The sequence below is a fragment of the Mixophyes fleayi genome, chromosome 5, assembly GCF_038048845.1.
Source record: "Mixophyes fleayi isolate aMixFle1 chromosome 5, aMixFle1.hap1, whole genome shotgun sequence".
NCBI classification, from domain to species: domain Eukaryota; kingdom Metazoa; phylum Chordata; class Amphibia; order Anura; family Limnodynastidae; genus Mixophyes; species Mixophyes fleayi.
This window is the reverse complement of record NC_134406.1, coordinates 45,351,674-45,372,960: the sequence shown is the minus strand read 5'-3', so window position 1 is coordinate 45,372,960 and position 21,287 is coordinate 45,351,674. Positions and strand designations below refer to the sequence as shown.

Below are 21,287 nucleotides of genomic sequence, written 5' to 3'. Positions count from 1 at the left end.
GTTTTTTTCTTCTGCAGAAAGATGGTAGGCTCCTAATTGCATAGGTTATTCAATGTCCATTCACGCAGAAACAAACACAGATGATGAACAGGAAGGTGCTTTTTTCCCGCCTTCCTCTCTTTAATCCATCTGTCAATTTTGATGGCGAGCTGCATAAGACTCTTCAGCGATGTTGGAGAAGAGTACTGTACTAAATCGTCTTTGATCTGCTCTGACAAACCTAAGTGAAATTGACAGCGCAATGCAGGATCGTTCCATTCGCTGTCAGTAGACCACCGCCTAAACTCGGCACAGTATTCCTCAGCAGAGCACCGATCTTGCTTTAAGGCCCTAAGGTGAGCCTTGGCTGAGGCCACCTGATCTGGGTCGTCATAAAGCAGACCTAAAGCATTAAAGAATGCATCAACGGACTGCAATAAAGGACTTGCAGGAGCCAGACTGAACGCCCAGGACTGAGGGTCACCTTGAAGAAGGGATATAATAATACCGACCCTTTGCTGCTCTGAACCTGAAGAACGGGGTCTTAGCCGAAAATAGAGATTACAACTTTCTTTAAAATTGTAGAATAAAGCTCTCTCCCCAGAGAAAGGGTCTGGCAGATTCAATTTAAGTTCTAGAGCAGGTGCCAGGTAAGCTTGCTGGGCTTACGAAGATTCTCCAAATTTGATGCCTACTCCATGCCAATGGTACATAAGTTTAATGAAAGGTTAGGGCCTGCAAAATACATAATCACACGTGACCTAATTAAGGGCTATTGGTTGGTGTCTTCAATAAAAAGGGCCAAACAGACTGCCTTCTCTACACCGGGATGGCCTGTTTCAGTGTACAGTACTCCCATTTGGGTTGCATGGTGCCCCAGCTCTCTTTCAAAGGATTTTTGACCGCATTCTTAAAATCCATCTTTACTACGCATCTGCCTACCTGAATTATGTGGGACAAAAGGGGAAAGTAATGTGCAAAAATTACAGACTGTCCTTGAATCCATCAACATGGCTGAATTAACGGTCAACCAAAGACAAGGTGCAGCATGTTTCGAGGAAGCACAATATATTGTGGGTAGAAGGGTATTAGAGCTTCAAATAGACAAAATCAAGTTAATACAAAACTGTGCTCGACCAGTGTATCAAAATCAGGCTAGGACTTTCTTGGGAAAAATGGAATACTACAATTGTTGCACCCCTTTTTGACCTTACTTACAAAAAGGACAAAATCCACCATTATAAAATAAGACTCCAAAAGCAGACACAGCTCTATTTTAAGGCTAAGGGAATTTTATGTAAGCAGCCGGTCCTGGTTTACCCAAATTGTAGTTGTTCAAACTAATATTATGCAAAACCCCCTCGTACTGCCAAAACAAATCTGACCTGTCGAGGCATGGACTCTACAAGACCTCTGAAGGTGTCCTATGGTATCTGGCACAAAGATGTTAGCATCAGATCCTTTAAGACCTGTAAGCTACGAGGTGGGGCCTCCATGGCTTGGACTTGTTTCTTCAGGTCATCCCACAGATGCTCGATCGGATTGAGATCCAGGGAATTTGGAGGCCAAGTCAACACCTTGAATGCTAGGTCATGCTCCTTAGACCATTCCTGAATATTTTTTCCAATTTGGCAGGGTGAATTACCACGGCCATCAGGGAATGCCGTTGCTATGAAGGGATGTACTTGGTCTGCAACAATGTTTAGGTAGGTGGTATGTGTCAATGTAACATTCATGTGAATGCCAGGACCCAAGGTTTTCCAGTAGAACCTTACCTACTTCATCACATTGCTTCCGCCAGTTTTTCAGCAATTTATGCTACAGTAGCTATTCTGTGGGATTGGACCAGATGGGCTAGGCTTCGCTCCCCACGCGCATCAATGAGCCTTAGACACACATGACACTGTTGCAGGTTCACCGGTTGTCCTTCCACTTTTGGTATGTACTAACCCCTGCATACCAGGAACACCCCAAAGACCTGCCACTTTGGAGATGCTCTGACCCAGTCATCTAGCCATCACAATTTGGTCCTTGTCAAAGTCTCTTAGATCCTTATGATTGCCCATTTTCCTACTTACAACACATCAACTTCAAGAACTGACTGTTCACTTGCTGCCTAATATATGCCACCCCTTGACAGGTGCCATTGTAACGAAAAAAATCAATGTTAGTCACGTCACTTCTCAATGGTTTTACTGTTGTGGCTGATCGGTGTAGGTCCCTGGATCAGTTCTATCCTAAGTAATCAATAAGAAAAACATCAAGCTGTGTATCTTTGCTAACAGCAGGGGAAAGAAAGTAATCTATGGTAAAGAGAATGTTTTGCCATAAAGTGGGCTCTAGATTACCTAAAATGCTTCCTACTGGGAAGCCAATTGAAGTAAATAACTAACCACACAACTTTTACATGGATGTCTCAAAATAAGGAGACAAATGCTTTAGTAACCAGGTGGTGTGTCTATAATATTTTAAGTACAGACCACGGAGACACCAAGGGTATGTAGAAGCCCCGTCCTGGGTATACTGTCTGATGTCTGAAAGCGTTCTCCTGTGCAAGTTCAAGCAGGGGGAGAGGATATGTAAGATATGAGCTGTGAGGGCACTGGAATAACACTTGTGGTAAGGTAACAGCAGCAGAGAATTTAATTTTTTTCCATTATAATACATAAAACATGAGCTGGGACTGGTTTTACCTGGGAAATCAAATAGTCTTTCCCAGCTGAGTGACTGAGTTTAGCCGAGACTACTCCTGAAAAGAAACCTTACATGTACAAGAGGCCCCTCTCTCACACTCTCACTGGCTGTGTGTGAGATCTGTCTGCAAAAGTTGAGAGCCTGCTGCTGTTAATACCACGTGTGAGAAAAACAAACAAACAAATGTTTGCGATATAAATTATTGATTTGCTGTTAATCCCATTAGGGGAACCAGTTATAGTTAGAGTCCTGACTTAAGTTCAGTTAGAGGCTCCGACAAGCAGATGTTTCATTGTTTTGTGTTTGCTGTATAAAGCGAACATGCAGCTTTGTACTGTTGCCAAGAAGAAAACCAAAACAAAATGAACGGAGGCATGCGATTCCCCAGTTGGCAAAAAAAACTAATACAATAAAGCTGTTTGTACAGACATGAAAATACTTTTAAGCAGTATATATATATATATATATATATATTTCTATCCACATTTACAACCTGCTCACATTCCTGGTTTACGAAACTTTTCTTGAGCTGCACTGATTTGTACAAAACTTTCCCCTAGCATCCAAACCTTCAGGAGCTCCCTACAAACTCACTTCTTCCCGCAAGCTGATTTAAGCAAAACCATGTGGTCACCTCTCAGTCTTTAGCCTCCGTTCTCCTTCTCCCAAAATTAAACTGAACTGTTAGGTGCAGACTCTCCCCTTATTCAATTATAAAATTTGGCGATTTACTGTCTAAAAACAGGATAGGCACACTCATTTCCTGAAATTATCTGTACTGCTGTGAACATTTCAATTATCTATTTGGCTGTAGTTTGTACTACATACTTGCTCACTCACCTGGAATGTCCAGGAGACTCCCAAATTCCAGGTAAGTCTCCTGGACTCCCGGGACAAAAGGCAATTCTCCCCCATCCTGCCCACATCATAGTAAAATGGGTGGGACGGGTGCCTCAATGATGCGATTTGCCTGTGAATCATTTTGGCAACACCCCCTGCCATAGAATGAGTGTGCGTCTTCATTCCACTACGGGGGCAGGGCTAAATCAATGTGTCTGGCATTTATTGCCTGCTGTGTATTGTTTTTTTGAACATGGTTAATGTTCATTGGTGTCCGCTTCAAGCATCTGATGTCATTAAAAGGAGATGGCTACAAATCTATTTATGCACACTGTTGATTAATTACTATCAACTTATGATTATTTACGTAATATATTTTTCATTTTCTATTGTTTGAATGTATGGGGGCTTCTGTACTTTACAGGAATTTCCATGTGGCAGTTTGCTCTGTCCATGAGGGCCGCCTTTTGCTTTGGATTAATTCTCAAATACCATGACATATGTACAGGAAATATTCCTACTCTATGCATGGTATCTGAACACAAGGAAAATAATCTAAATTAAAGCAAAAAATCTGGTAACACCAAAACCATTAATATTATGCACTGCCATAAAAGGGTTAAGTAATCACATCATTCATTTCTAATTCATTTGCAAAGGAATTTCAGTTCACATGTACTTAACAGACGAAGCTGGTTATGCTATTATATTAACTTCCAAAGCAATTCTGTAGGAGGCTTCTTCAAGACTGAACATATTGAACTGCTAGAATATAAAACTAGTAAATCAAATGGAATAAAATAAATGTAAATACAGCTACACTTTATTACTCTTATAGCAAACAAACAAAAAGGCGTTATAATCACTCAAAAGCAGATAGGGAAACAGCAGAGAGCTTTCCTCTTTTAGACTTGGCACAGAAGAGAGGAGGTGAGAAAGAGGATGCCAGATCATACGCAAACCATTAATCTCGAAAAAGAATTTGACTTCAGTGGCCTTGAAAGATTCCCTAAAGGAATCCTAAAGGGCCTTCATTTGCAGATTTCAATTAGCCTTTATTTCTCTGCAATTATATATTAAACGGCTGTATTGTGCTGGCTATCATGATCTCTCTTAATATGCATGCAAATCAAACAAAGTAAAAAACAATAGTATTCAATATATCTCCAAATGCTTCACAAAGTAAAATAAAAGAGAGTTCAAAATGGTTACCAGGAACACATGAGTTACACAAGATATCTGAAAGGGAAGTTTAAGGTTATGTCAGCTCCCAGTGGGAGTAAATCCAATCATGAAGGCTGTAGGATTACCATGAAACCCCTGGCTTGTTAATATTAGCAACATTTTCAATTCAGTCACCATTTCTTTTTTTTCCTTACCTTATTCTTTATCTGCGTTCCATCCGGACTTATCCTGAATGACCCTACGTCAATTGTCTTGCTCGGGCTGACTTTCTTAATTTCATGCAGCAGCTCATCTACCAATGCCCTGCAGGCTACAGAGGAGAAAAAAAGAAACGTAAGAAATATTTTGCAGATATTGTTTTAAAAGAAAGCGAATGTCAGGTATTGTTTCAAATATTCAACACAGGAAATGTTATACGAAGTCATTTTAAGCAATATTAGAACATAATCACAAAATCATTTTAAGTTGGGCAGTGACAAATCTCTGTGAAAGTCTATCCCACATGTAGACAGCATTAATGTAGCTGCTGACCGGGTCTGTGTGCTTTAGTTTCCAGCCACCAAAAACCTATAGGTAGACTACTTAGGCTAGGTACACATTGGCCCAATGATTGCACGATAAAACATCCAATCAACCGACATCCACCCGTTTGGTCAGATATGGTGTGAGTGTGCATAGTGACATGATGATCTAAAGTCGTCCCAAGGTGCCGATCATAGTTTCATTTAGTTGGTCGTACTGTTTAATATTTTCCGACCAATCACCGACAAATCATGTAGTGTGTACGCACTCATGCTCACGATCTCCATAGAGTTTAGAGTCGTGTTCTTTTCAGCCGATGCTAGCGATGAATGTCCCGGTGAATAAATGTAGAGTGCTGTAGAAGGAATAATTAGTTTGATCTAAGACAGAGGGCAAAATTCAATTGGCCGCGTTAATGTAAAAAGGAACGCGGCCTGTGTACTATTACCGTTATTACGGTTATAGTGCGCTTAAATACCATTATTACGGTAGTTACAATGCCAGGTTTTTGCTCGCAGCTCCCTGAGCCACGAGCAGAAAGCCTGGTTGATTTTACTGTAATAATGGTAACAGAGTTATCGCAGCGCTAATCTGGGGGGAATTCAATTCCCCCCAGAATGTTTCGTTTCAGAGTCACAGAAGCTAATGAAATTCGTTAGAAAATGTGTATAGCTATAACAAGGCGTTTTAATGAGTGTGACAATATGACAATAATGAATGAATATTTTGCTGTCATTCTCTGAAGACTAGAGGAGCAGATGAAGGACCAGATGAAGAGTACAGATCAGAAGGTAAATCGTGTCAGTGTGTATGCATGAATCGCCAGACTGATCGGACCTGCGGTCGTAGGTACAATCGTTTGAGATAACACGTCGGTCGGAAAATTCTTCAGTGCGTACCCAGCCTAAGCTTCTAACTAAATTGACTTTAAACTAAACTGACCTTAGGGTGTTTGTCCTTTTGTTTGCCTGTTTAGGGCAATACAATTATAAGTTCCACCGGGCAGAGATGGATGTGAATAAATACACATTGAACAACGCTGAATAACATAATGGCGCAAACTAAACAAAAGCAGACCTGTTTACATAAACCATGCTTTGTAGGAAATGCAATAATCGGGCCAGAGCATGCTCTTTATCATAGTAAAGTGCACCCACTTTAAATCGCAAGCTTAGAACACAGGCAAAAACTGTTATTATAATAAGAATTGTACTAGACATTGACATATAATAAAAGATAAATCCATTTTGAGTCATATTCTTTACTAAATGTAATTACCAGAGGTACCAATATTCACTGCTCTGGGACCTACAAATGGACTCACGTTGTGAAGTGGCAGCATGATGTGGGCATATTTCTTCCCAGGTACCCATACCACAGAAGCAGTAGGGGGCCCAATACCCAGGTAATAGAAAAGTTTGGAAACTAGACATATGTTTTAATATATATTACTGTAGTTATGTTCAATGGCTATCAAATGCCTCAGTATTTCAAATGGCCAAAAGGAACTCTTAGTTTATGTATTTTTACAAATAGATGCACTTTTTATTGTGTTTACAGATACACAAGTCATAATCTGGATACAAATGTTTACAAATACAATCTAATGTACTGAACTGGAAAAACTTAAAAGTAATAAAAACAGATACTAATAACAAAGGTGGATGTTACTTTAAATATACAATTCAGATTAGTAGACACATTTTAATACTATAGTTTGAGTCACTACACAAGAGCGAGTCATGGAACACACCTGTCAGTATATGGAGGTGACTTAGTAAAGGGGGCAGTATAAAGAGGAAGAACTGCAATTCCTTTATTTTCATCATGTAAAACATATTATCACACACTTTAAGGAAGAGCATAAAAAGTTCTCATATGCAGCACAGGGTATAACAGGATACATTATTTTATATATTTTACCCACTATTATTTCCACATGTATGATCAGGTGCCTTCAGCTTTTGTCTTTTAAAATGTAAACCATTACAGAACTCTTGGGGAAATGTGCTATGATAAAATGCTAATCCATGGAAGAAGCTATTGATAACACTGAAAATACCAAAATGTCCATGATATAGGGCATTAAAAGGGGAAATGTATCCTTGTATCATTGCTTCCCATTGATACTTGTGATTGAGGCCAGGGAAGAGAACCGAGACCACAGAGAACTCCCAGGAGGTTTCTACTGACCTTTCCGACTGTCGGTGGGAAAGGCCATTTCACACTATACTATTTTCCAGTTCTGCTCCAGTAATCTCTATATAATAACTGTCATGTGGTGACACCTTTATGTAATGTGCATGTTCTTGTTACTAGATACTAAAACACAACACATCCTAAGATTGCAATGTCTGAGTCCCAACACTTACTGGTAAGTGCTGACGGGATGTAAGTACATACAGATATGTAGATATGCGCGACTGAGTAAAATATCTGTATACATGAGAGTTACATTTGTAGATTGAAGCGTCAATGAAATAAGTGAACAATTGTTACATAGTTATTAAGGTTAAAAAGCAACAAGAGACTGTAAAGTTCAACCTCTGTTCAACTTGACTCCGTTGTTTCTCTAGGGAAATGTTTCTTAACCCTGGTCCTCAGGGCCCTCTTACTGCTCCAGGTTTTCTATGTCTCCTGTCTGAAGGTGAATTAAACAGTGACTCCTTCAATCTAAAAGATCCACAAGGAGTCCTAATTATGTCACCAATGACACTGTTAGTATATCTGGAAAACATGCACCGATAGTGGTCCACTGAGGACTGATGTTGAGAAACACTGCTCTAGGGGACAGTAAACAGGAATACTATTGAAGCCAAACACAAAGCAAACAAGAGGGGTTATATCAACAATATGACCCACGCAGATGGCTGGTAAGAGACGGATAAGTACCGACATCTGCAGCAAATACAGAACAAATTCCATAAATTCAATAGAAACTATTATTAAGATATATAAGGATCAAATAAATTAAGAATGAAACATTCCATGACTGAATATAATGATTGTACCTAACTTACAATAAGTAAATACATTATGTGTATCTATTGGCACTAGAAAGATATACTACTGTGTATGGGATGAAGCTAATGTATGAAACCTATAAAAAGTGACATTATATAATCAATTCTTCTTTTATATTAAGTTATTTATATAGCGCCTACATATTGTGCAGAGAATTTTGTTTCCTTCACATCAGTCCCTGCCCCAGTGGAGCTTACACTCTATATTACCTCACACATGTTCCAGGCATTGCTTAAATGTACTTTATATTGTTGATGGAAAGTGCTGTGTGCATAATGGAAATGGATCTGAACTGCTTCAAATATGAAAATGTATTTAAATGGGTAAAAAAAATAGAAAATAGATGTATAATAACAAAGTACAGAAGGTCTAATGGGGATCAAGGCAAAACCGGCAATGTTATGCCACCACTCTGGGTCCTTTTTGCTGTAATTGGAGTGCCGGCGGGTTACTTTCTCCTAGTCGCCCAATGGTAAATGTCCCTGAAAGGAGCAGCAGCTGCTCGTCATAGCACTTCAGCCTTCAAATTAATCCAGAAGACACATTTCCTCCTGGGAGTCCTAGGAAGCAAATTGCCACACTGGAGCCCTAAATACTCCAGTCGTTTTGCTAATATATTTTGTTTACATATAAGCACAGGGAACATCAGAAATGGAGCCATTCCTACATAGGGATCAATAAAACCATAATAATGTATAACATTTCACTACAGTCATGGACAAAAGTTTTGAGAATGACACAAGTATTGGTTTTCACAAAGTTTGCTGCTTCAGTGTTTTTAGACCTTTTTGTAAGTTGTTGCTATGGTATACTGAAGTAAAATTACAAGCATTTCATAAGTGTCAAAGGCTTTTGTTGACAATAACATTAGGTTTATGCAAAGAGTCAATATTTGCAGTGTTGACCCTTCTTTTTGAAGACCTCTACAATTCGCCCTGGCATGCTGTCAATCAACTTCTGGGCCACATACTGACTGACGGCCGCCCATTCTTGCCTAATCAATGCTTTGAGTTTGTCAGAATTTGTGGGGTTTTTGTTTGTCCACCCACCTCTTGAGGATTGACCACAAGTTCTCAATGGGATTAAGGTCTGGGGAGTTTCCTGGCCATGGACCCAAAATCTTGATGTTTTGATCCCCGAGCTACTTAATTATCACTTTTGCCTTACGGCAAGGTTCTTCAACATGCTGGAAACGGTATTGGCATAAACTTAATGTAATTGTCAATAAAAACCTTTGACACTTATGAAATGCTTGTAATTTTAATTCAGTATACCATAGCATCATCTGACAAAAAGGTCTGAAAACACTGAAGCAGCAAACCAATACTTGTGTCATTCTCAAAACTTATGGCCATGACTGTATGTTTATCTCAGATAGGCCAACTTGTAAGTGTGAAACCAAATACTTTCAATTTTGACTCTAAATGATGTATCTTCCTCTGTGAGATCTATTGTTGTGAATGTATATTTATGGAAAACCAGCTATGCAGATTTCAATGTTGAATGACCATGATTGTCTTCTAAATTTGAGCACAAAGCAGAGTAGAAGAACATAAATTTAACATATCCACATATACAGATAATTAAAACTTTGTTTATTACTAGTCTTCTGTAGAAAAGGGGCCTTGGTATCAAATAGCTTAAAATGTATGTGTAGGTGGGAACACAACTAAAACGGTCACTTGTTCAGCTACACCCTGAACCTTAAGCAGTATGGACTTCCCTTCAAAACCACTTCTAGAAAACGCCAACTAAGTAAACCAAATTGGTAGTTTGCAAAAAGCGATACAACCTGCAGAGACTGTTTTCTTTGGGCTTCACATTTCTCACATCACAATAAATTTCACCCACTACATACAAATCTGCCTAGGTTTCTATTTTCCTTCAGACTTGTAAAATGTTTACCTTTATAAAAAAAAAGTATTACTGCTTAACAACAGCCATCTATCACGCCAAATGGAAGCAATTAAAAATTCACAGTGAGATAAAGAGAAAAAACTGAGAAGAAATTTACTTATTTGCTTCTTTGATGTTTTCTGCTTAGAAATACAGGAAAAAAAACATGCAATGGGAATTGGTTTTCCAGTAGAAAGTGAATCCAATGAATCCATAAGAGTATTTGACCACAATGATGGATGGCCATTGACTATATAAACTGCATATGTTGAACACATAGCTATAAGTGAAACCAGTTTACAGAACATGTAGGATGCTCTATATCACATTTTATTCTCTTTTGAAAGCATACTAAATCAATTGCAATTCTCAATCTACACTGTATTAAGGAAGAAAGCAACTTCCCAGCAAAGTACCTTAAGATACTAGAATGTATTGCAAATAAGATAATCTTTTATTTGCCTCAGGGCAGAGCCTCCAGCAAAGTCTGCCTCGGAAGAGTATAAATGATGCAGGCGGGTCTCAGTTATACAGTCTCAGTGATTAGAGGCTTCATGGTAAAGAGTACAGCAGCAGGATAAGATTGTCTAAACCTTACAGTGATAATGCACAGCTGCTAACTTGCCATCACAGTATAGACTTTAATAATATGTCCAGCTCTTAGGATGTGGGATACATATAAAGCCTTCTTATCTACAGTGATATGGGTGTCAGGCTTTGTAACCCAACAATGGGTCATCAGTCACCCCAGAAAATACATAATGTCATTTTTGAGTCTTCAGCCCTCTGTGTTTCCTGCAGCTATTGACCAAATATATTCATAGTAACATTTAACCTGCTTTTGTTGCTGCATTTCTGCAGTGTTCGCTCTACTGAAACCAACCAAAATTAATTATGACTACAACAAAAAGAGATAGTTATAAATATATATACAGCCTTCAATATTACATGGTCTAAGAGCTATATGAAAAGGGCAAATACATGTCTGAGTCCGCTCTCCAAAATTGACAGCATTATACATTTACTCCTTGGCTGCTGGGCATTTGCCACTTGCATGCAGATGTGTTGAAACTTTTAAATGCACAGTGAGTTATTCTTCTAGGAAGCAAATAAAGTCCTATGAAAGTAGCTCCTGATGTTTTGGTTGGAACTACTTTGTAGATTTAATGTGGAAGATGCTAAAGGTGGATCTTCCCATAATAAAAAACAGGAGCACAATTTATTTATTTTCTGCTAGTGAAAAAATAGCCACCAATGCAAAATGCTTGTTCCCGATCACACTGGCAATTTTCTTGCTCAGGTTTTAAGTGATTCTCATATGTATCCACTATAGAGTATTACCCATACTTGCCATCTTCAGGAAGTTGGCATCCGGGAGATGCAAGGGGAGGTGGGCGTGCGAGGCTCGGCAAATCAAGTAATTTTGGCCCCGCAATCGCGACGTCATTTTATAGTGGGGGGCGGGGCCAAAATGCTGCGATTTCCTGAGAATCGTGAAATTGTGACTCTAATTCAGCCCACTTCCTAGTTAAGACTGCCCTACTCTATCGGGAGACCTGCCCGAAATTCGTGAGTCTCCCGGACATTCCGGGAGAGTTGGCAAGTATGGTATTACCGCATCTGTTGCTCCCTTCTCCAATATCTTTCATACTCCATTTATTTTTGTGCATCACATCTCCCCATATCTCCCAACATTTGAACTTTGTTACTTGAGAAAGTGCGCGCGCACCGCTGCTCTGAAAGGGGGAATGATGTCATGCTGAGCGCGTCTGCGCTAGTGCTTCTGAAGTGCTAGGTGATACTCAACTCCCCTCCCTAAAAACAAACAAACCCTGAACGGTCATGCATACCATGGGCTGGTGCGTGTGGCACCTGCTCACTCACAACTGTCTTGGCAGTCAGCACAAAGTCACATTATGCGAGGGTGAAAATACAATCTACCCTAGTTCTCACCTGCCGTGTGCTTCACTGATTTTCTTTTGTTAAGACCACACTATGCACAAAGCTATAAGGAGCATCATGTGACTGTGCTTCAGGAGGCAGCCTAGCATGATGTTTGTAAACTGGTGACTTGTTGATGGAGGATGCAAAACGGTCTGTAAATGAGTGAGAAAGCTATTGGAGAGACTTTTTTTCCTTCACAAGGGTTGTTATAGTTGTTGCTCCTGAAGAAGACAGAGGGTCAAATAAGCCTGTAAACGCTGAAGGTTGATCCTCCACCCTCAAGCTGAAGAGACAGGGTAAAGGTGTGGATAGCAGGATAGCTATAGGGACAAAAAAAGGAGAGCTCTATTACCCACCTCTTTTCCCCTGCTATATAAGGAAAACATGGTTTTAATAGAAAAGTAGCACAGGATGGGGCGGAATAAAATAGAGTGGCAGACTGACCTGGAACACATTGGGAATGGATTGCTCCAGGGAAATCATACAGATAAAGAGAGGTGGTCCAGGGCAGACCCGTCGCTCAATGGGGACTATTTTATGGGAAGGGAACTAGATCTATTGCTATATTTCAGAATTACCACCGATCGCACACAAGGATGGGTTGGATAAATTAGGACTTCGTAACATATGTTTTGTTGCAGAAAGGTCACAACGAGGTGGGAAAGCAGTGTGGCCAGCAGCCATGAGTGGTGGTGAAGGGGACACTTCCTCACATTGTGACTGGAGCACACTATACCACTGTGGCTGGATCACATAGAAATAACTTATTGTAGATATTTACTATAATTAGGGGTGCAGTACCCCGTTGTATATAAATGCAAATGTACTGATTTTTTGACATTGTGTGTACTTCTGTATGAGGCAGTGCCAGGAGAAGAAATTTGGTTTTGTTTTATAACTTCTCAAGGCAGACTCATCACGCTAATTAGGTCTTTCCATGTGAGTGACCAACATGTCTTTTCAGTCTAAATGCACCGCAGGAAGTCGTTACCTTTCTTTCGTGTGTAGTTCTCATCTGTATATTACAACCTGCCTGAATAATGCAACTAACAAGTTGTAGGAAATAACAGATGTGTAAATTTTGTTAAGTATAAATTGCATTTAAAATTCAAGCTTAGAGATCATATTACATCCTGATGCTAATCTTTGAATGTAATATGTCAGACTCTTTGGTGCCTGGTCGGAAAAGGGGGCTGGTTTACCCCCTGCTAACATATGAATCAGAAACTGTATAAAGAGCTCTGTTTCACCATGCAATGTATTATTCCATCTGTAACTTCTGGAAGGATCGCTAGTACCATAAACTGGTGTGTAACTGTTCTTATAAGGCTTACTTGAGCAAATAAAACATCAATGCTTCAAGATCCTGCTTTGACGCCTACTTATCTGCGGCAATTCCTGGGATTTACAGATTAAACAAATCTAATCCGTTATCCAGCTGTTCTGAGGTTGGGACCCAGTACCTACTACCAATGCTCTGCCCGCTACCTGAAGCTCTGGTCAGTGTGATAGGTCAGGGGGAACAATCCACAGCAACCATGATCTAAAGGAAAAGGTCAGGTGTACCAGCCAAGGTGTCCAGCAAGGGGGTAGACTAGCAGCGAGAATTAGCCAGAAGAGGGTCGCAGTTTGGCATAAAAAAAGGAGATGGCGGCAAGGTTACCCCAGACAGTCCCCAGCAGCAGGAACAGGGTGGCATAGTAAGTCCATCCTGTCACAACCAACCTTATGGGGAAGGGGAGAGTGAGATCTCTTAGGCTGATGTGCAGGGAGTGGAAAGGAGCTCCCAATGTTTATCGTTATGGCTGGAGCCTTGCTGGACAGTTCTTTGCCATCATTTCAAAATTCTAAATGAACTTTAATAAAAGCTGTGACCTCTTCTTGCCACAAACAAGTCTCTCTCTATTTATTGCTGTTTACTAGTTTCATTTCTGATGTAAGTATCTAGAACAGGCCTGTCCAACCTGCGGCCCTCCAGGTGTTGTGAAACTACAAGCCCCAGCATGCTTTGCCAGTAGACAACCTGTTGATAGCTGGAAGGGCATGCTGGGATTTGTAGTTTCACAACATCTGGAGGGCCGCAGGTTGGACAGGCCTGATCTAGAACTTAACAGGAGGGGGAGGGTGTCACATGACCTGGGACACACAAATTCATACAAGGCTGTATAGACAAAGTATAGTACTTGTGGGACACATTTATTAAGTGTGGTAATAAGAATAATATATATTAATACAGTCATATGATCCAGAGATCACTGTAGCTATAAAGCTACTATACAAAAAGTGGATATAAACATGGAAGTAAATCACAAGAATGATAAATTAATATGTTAAAAGCAATTAATATGTCAGATTTGGTACTGTGGTTATTTTATTTATATAGTAGATTCAAAGTACTGCGATACTCTGGATAGTTTGGCATGTGTAGTCAATAGTTGCCCTTTCTGTTACAAGTGTCTTGTTGGCAGTATTGATTGAGCATAGGGAGACATCGCTTACACTGATTTATTTTAATGGTTTAACATAATTTTCAGATCTGGCATTCAAATAGTTTCATTTTAGAATTGTGGTCAAATGTTATATCCTGTAGGAATTCAGATCAATAATGATCTGTTTAAGTGAAAGGGAGTATTGCAGAATTTGATATAATTTAATAATTTAGATGTTTTGAATATGATTTATTAAGTGTTTTTTTTTCTCAACACGCTGATTAATCTATAGGGCGTGGTCTCTCTTTTTTGTAGATACTGAAATGTATCCATTTACTCTCTAGCTCACACCTTTAGTTGCATTTTAGGGTAAAAAAACTCTACCTATTACCGACAAAGCTCTTGACCCCAGTTAAAAGCAGAGCAGAGTGTAGCTGGGGCCAGGGTGTGCTCATTATCAGGTGTGTTCCTGGTTGAGGGGGGGAAGGGGGGGACATTGCAGAGATCTTTTACCTCCAAGCAAAAAAGACATAGTTTTAATAAATCCTTGGAGGTACTTCAGATTGGATGCTAGCCTACATTATCAACATGTCGCCCATTGCACTTTCTGGGGGTGCAAGTTATAAGGGAGAGAGCAAACTGAAGTGACAACAAGCTGTACTTTGAATTTTTGATTTCACCCTTTCCACCATGCCTGTTTTCATCTGGACCTACAATATTAAAAAGAGAGAGGTTGCACCAACTGCTTTTATGGTCTAAATATGCACTACATGGCAAATATGTGTATACAGGCAAAATAAAACGTGTATCACAATAGTCTGCATTTTGTAAACAAGCTTTATTTTTTTCCCCTTGTGTCCAGACATGCTCATATACCTAATATGTGAGCATATATTGACCATCACCTAAAAAAAAATTACAATATACAAAAGCATAACTTTGAGACCATGCAGGAAGTTTATCTATGCACTCTACCTATGCAGCATTTATAATGACATTTACCCTATCCAATAATTCAAATACACATCTCAATCTCACAACTGAATAATATTTATTATAAATTCTCACCAACACCTGACAACTGGTGTTTGATGATCTTGACATCCATCTATTAAAACTGAAGACTCAGTTTTAGGTGGAATATCTTAAGTTCACTGTGGCCTAGTGGTTAGCACTTCTGCCTCACAGCGCTGGGGTCATTAGTTCTATTCCACGACCATGGCCCATGTGTGGAGTTTGTATGGGTGTTTGCGTGGGTTTCCTCCAGGTGCTCCGGTTTCCTCCCACACTCCAAAAACACACTGGTAGGCTAATTGGCTGCTATCAAAACTGACCTTAGTCTCTCTGTCTGCTTTTGTGTGTGTGTATGTTAGGGAATTTAGAATGTACGCTCCAATGAGGCAGGGACTGATGTGAATGAGTAGAGAACTCATTCAAATCAGTCCCTAACAAACACACACAGGTACAGCGCTGAGGGATAAGTGGCGCTATGTAAATAACTGATGATGATCCCAAACAATTGCTTACCTGGGATCATACGTTCATATGATCCAATGGGTATCACACGGATTGCACTTAGTGCTGAGGCCAGAGGTCAACACACAGCCTTTATAACAAATACTGAGTCAGGGTGAGGAGAGTGCTGCACACATTGAGAGGCTTTCCTCACTAATGTCTGAGTAAAGAATAGGTTGACATCATGTTAATCACCGACATCATGCTCACCTTGGAGCAGACAAGCATTGCACTATATGTGTGCCAAATGATGGGAAATCAACTGGATCATGTGAAAGACGGACCCCAGGTAAGTAATCTTCTGTGATGATCCAAAAATTTACTATTGGATGAAATAAACCCCTATAGAAGTATATATACGTTGAGTGTGTGCAATCTGTATGTACAGTATATGGAGATATAGCAACAGATCTACATTGTGTACTGTATGTTTTGATCTGTTTGCCATTTGTAGATAGTTTGCCTATTCTCACCACCTGCTGTGTAATGTGTAAATCTGTAATCTGTAAATACAATATTATCCTCAAATATTTCCCTGCTTTTACCATATTTTTGTTAAAAATCCCACTTTTTCATTTTGCTGTAATGGAACGGTAATTTTTTTAACTCCCATCACTGGTTTACTAAATAAATGTTAATAAATAAATTGGCTTCAACACATAAGTCAGCGTATGCATATCTGCACACTGCACCTTCTCTCACCCAACCTAGGAACAAACTGGTATTTTATCTATTTACGTCAACTTGGGCCTGGCTCTATTAAGTTATCATATACCAGAAGCCATCACCAATGTCAGATCACTGCGTATAAATTACCTTTCACAGACAATGACCAGGCATACTTCCTGCAGTCTGTACATTTCTTTATTCTCCCTGTCAGGCTAACCGTATGGTACATCTAAGATGGGATATGTCTAGGCAAGTGATGTTTTGAAATTTGTAATTTCTAGGGGTATTTTTTAAAGACTTGCAAATCTTAAGGGACAATTTATTTCAAGATGTTGCTGAAAATGTCTAGTGACTGACTGAATGTCTCCGGAGGCTCATCTTAGTGCTATTGTGTACCGCCATCTGGTAAGAAATGTATCCTCTTGTCTTTTGGTTTGGGACCACAGATGGAAAGTTTCCTCCTGCCTGATAATGCTGACAATAACTGCCAACAGCCGCTTATTTGTGGTCAGTGCTGCTATAATCTTAAAGAACAAATATTTAAATCATGAACTTTCATAAAAAGTAAAAAAAAAAAAAATGTATATAAAATGTCTGTAAAACATAAAAAAAATATTCTGTAGAATTTGAAAATCATCCACAAGATACCATAAGAGTCAGTATTTTTCATCTGCATCGTAACAGGAGATGTCTGCAGAGAGTTAATTAATTAAATCTCTGAAGACAGTCAAGTATGTTGACTGAAAATAGTTAGATTGCCTTTGTTTGAAATTAAAACGGACACATTTAGGCTTTTGTTCTCTCTGCCTTGAATGACCAAAAATCAACAGGACACTTGCTCCCTTGGTTTAGTGTATGGAGTCACACATAATAAATTACACTGGAAATAATACACAATTACACATCTTTTTAAGGTCTCTCTTACATTGCAGCATCATTATAAATGGTTACAGTGAGGCATTGGCAAATTAACCCTATGCTTTATGTTCCCTTAGTGTTTGTCTAATGCAGGGTATACTTCAGAGCTAGTGTCCTCCAGGGTGAGGTACATTAAAGTCAGAAAACTTTAACGAGATGCTCCACATTGTTTCAAAGCAGTTGTTGATCCAGTTCTAAAGTTCGCAAATCTGTGATAAATTATCAAACTTTAGATAAGACTAAAAATTGGAGTGATGTATAAACATGGTGCGCAGTTCCACCATGTACAAGCTCTTTCAGCTTAATGGCTTAATGGTAAACTCTGTAATTTTCAATGTTCAATTTAAAAAACTGCTGAAAACACTATAAAGTGCATCCATTTGAAAAGACATTTTATTTTAAGGTCTTTAACAGCCATGAATGCGAGCCAAGAAAGCAATGGCAATGGATATGGATTGAACCAACTTACTTTACTGTAAACAAGTGCGAAAACATCAAACCAACTAAATTTGATCCGATTCAAAATATTCAAGCAAGAGCTAGAAGCCGGCCAGCTATCAAAGATAATATCCTGATAGGATGAGTGCTTGTAGTCTCTATGACAGACACACCATCTACAAGCTTCTAATATGATTTTCAACTAAGCTGTAGCTTGCCAGATTATCAATTTCCATAGGCAATGCTGGTGACGATTAGTAATGGAATGTGGTTACCAGTGAAATCATTAGAGAAATGTGACAAGACTATCAGTGCTTACTTGAGCTTGGTCTTCATAGAGGCTGATACCGGGCTAAATATCACCAGATGATAAAGAAAGCAAAATAAGGGTAATCAAAAACACTTTCCCTCCCTGACCCCCAAGATGAAGGTGAAGATGTCCATTAAGGCAAAAATAAAATAACTTGCAAACCAACTGCATAGAATGATCCCAGATTAGAGGCCGCACTCACCACCCACAACAAAATAGTAACCTCAAAACCTTGAAATACAAAACATGCAGAAACCTATTCTTAATCACATACTACATGTTTAGGGCTCCCATAGTTATAAAATTAGGACAAAGAGACTCTCATATGACATTAGGGTTGCATACTGTAGTCTACAAAAGCCACTCTCCATACATTCTCTTGGGTGTTAAATATAGTAAAACAGATGTAGATGCCAACTATTATTGGTAATTCAGATTCACTGTGAGTCTGAATTGTAGAAAAATAAGATTAAGGTGTTAGGGATTGTCAAAACCCTGGGAACACTAGCACATATTGTACTGCCTCAGTTTTGAAATCTGTCAACAAATGTTTATCATGCATGCAATTATAATATAAATGAAAAAAATTAGCATCCTAGTTTTCCCTGGGCCCAACTATGTAGAATATAAAATACTACTGAGGTAGAAATAACTTTCCTGTATATTAGGAGATATTCAAGACCCTGTAACTGAAACAGTTTTGGCAAGTGATTCACAATATAGACTGGATGTGGCAGAAAAAGGTAGGTTTTATGAGAAAGGTAATAACATGTGGACATATAAATTATATTTACATTGGAACTTGAATAATTTAACCAATAGTTTCCTTTACTTTTTATATGTGCTCTTATTTATTAATGACTATGGTTTTGTTTTTCTTTACAATATTTTAACCTTGGTGTCTCACCACTAGTGTAGGCATTTGTTAAGTTGTTATAAATAGCAAAAAAAACTGTGCAGCAAATATGGTAAGTTCTAGTCGAAAATAAACTAAAGGAGTGACAAAAATTCAACCTGATACAAGCTGGAACCCAATTGTTCAAATATTCTCCTCAGCATTAAGAAGCATGAAAGCCCCATCCAATAGCCTATGGCAATGGACTGTGACAGGACAGTTAATCCTTTGCGTAGATATCAAGATGAATGGGGTGGTATCCTGGTGGCATAGCACTTGTATGACTAAAAGCAACGGTCTCCCAGTGGAAATTGATTTAATCAAAAAAGTGACATGTTCGTGATTTTTTAATTTTTTGCACTGGGGAAGGTGAAGAGAGCGCTGTCAGCGGAATGAAAAGTGACTAAAATATACTTCCTTTTGCATTCCACTATCTTGACATAACAATTTTATTTACCACTATTGTGTGATCCAAATTAAACAGGAAAAAAGAGAACAAACTCGTACTTTGATAATGTGTGACATGGACTTGTAACAACTCACTGTCCTGACACAAGAGCCCTGAAAAAAACCACAGGTACATCACTTTTCCGCCAGCTGAAATGCCTTGTGCCGGCTGCTGATTGTGAGGAGTCAGAGCTCATTCCCTCTCTGTTCTGATGCCAGGCACAAGGGAGGGGTGGCAAGCTTCCAAAATGACAGGTGGTGAGGGGGGGGAGGGAAAGAGACTAACAATCTTTTTATCCACCTGAAAACAGCAGAAATGCTCTACAAATGCATCAGAATGGGCCCAGCTCATTTACTCTGGCAACATGTGAACACACAAGCTCTTTTACGGCTAGTGTACATTTTTTTTGGTGAATGTAAAAGAAAAACGAGCTGTAATTAAAATAAAGCATACTATATAAAACAATGACATTTTACGGGTCTCTATCCTACAGAATTTATATTTTTGCACTTTTGTAAAATACTTTTTCTAGAATTAACAGACAGAAATGACTGAAGCTGGTACATGTATGACTTTAAACCGCGAATAAAAACCGCTGGTGTGCAGGTTTCTGGGAGAAGTACGTATAAATAGACAAAGCTCTCCTCCTGAGCAGAGAAGAACTGGAAAAACTGACATGTCACGTCAGCCGCACACGGCTTCTTATCCTACAGGTGCCTCAATCTCAGATTTTAAGGCTTTTTCTAGAGATAGATCTTGCAAGACAACAAAAGAGGGGGGAAGAGTGTGCTGTGCCATGGAGTGACTGGGGGGAAAGGAAGAAAGAGGAAACATTGAAGATTTCCACACTCTTTTTGACAGGAATTTGTGAGGGTGGAACATTAAATGAACATGTCACTCCACATAAATAAAGTATCTCTGGAACGAAAAAAAGTAAATAAAATGAAATTGCTCCTTCATTCTCACACACCTGTCTCCATCATTCTCGCACTTGAAGCTGACGCCAATCAAAATTAGAATAGCAATAGTCATTTTCTATAGATGACAGCATATTATCGCAGTGTCGCAATAACTGTGCCAAGGCTGCCAGGCTTGCTCTAAATGAATATACGGATACATGTATTGGGCAGGGAGCAATACTGGCATTTCAGGCTAAATATCACAGTATTAACAATTCAGCATCTGCCCTTTTAGAGGTTGCTTGACCTTTTAAGCACCAACTGCTTAAACAAATATTTGAATTAGTTTGTCACTTACAGAAGAACACTAACTACATTTGTATCATCACCTCATCTAAAGTGCAGGAGAAAAAGAGAGATCTGCGGCTTATTATAGTATAAACCGAAGGAAAGCCATAGCTAAAATAAATGTATTCTTCATGAACCATTCAACGCTATTACCACACTACCAACTCCAGGTGAAAGCAGTTCTCCCAGAGCCGTAACTTAGAAACCTAGCACCTTTCTCTAGGCGAGAAAGACAAATGCCGCCCCCCTAGCACTCAATTTTAAAAAAGTGAATCTAAAATATTCCTAAATTGCGGCCCCCTTCAGCGTTGCGCCCTGGGCGATCGCTGACCTG

General features: G+C 39.2%; 1 protein-coding gene across 2 annotated transcripts in view; it reads right to left on the bottom strand.

Annotated features, from left to right (window-relative positions):
• The window catches only part of CNPY1 (canopy FGF signaling regulator 1), an 86,624-nt gene that overhangs the window by 42,274 nt on the left and 23,063 nt on the right, over nt 1-21,287 (bottom strand). For both annotated transcript variants that reach the window (XM_075212130.1, XM_075212129.1), the window contains exon 3: nt 4,893-5,008. In XM_075212130.1, coding sequence (XP_075068231.1) covers nt 4,893-5,008 — 116 coding nt within the window. The remainder of the gene's footprint in view (nt 1-4,892; nt 5,009-21,287) is intronic.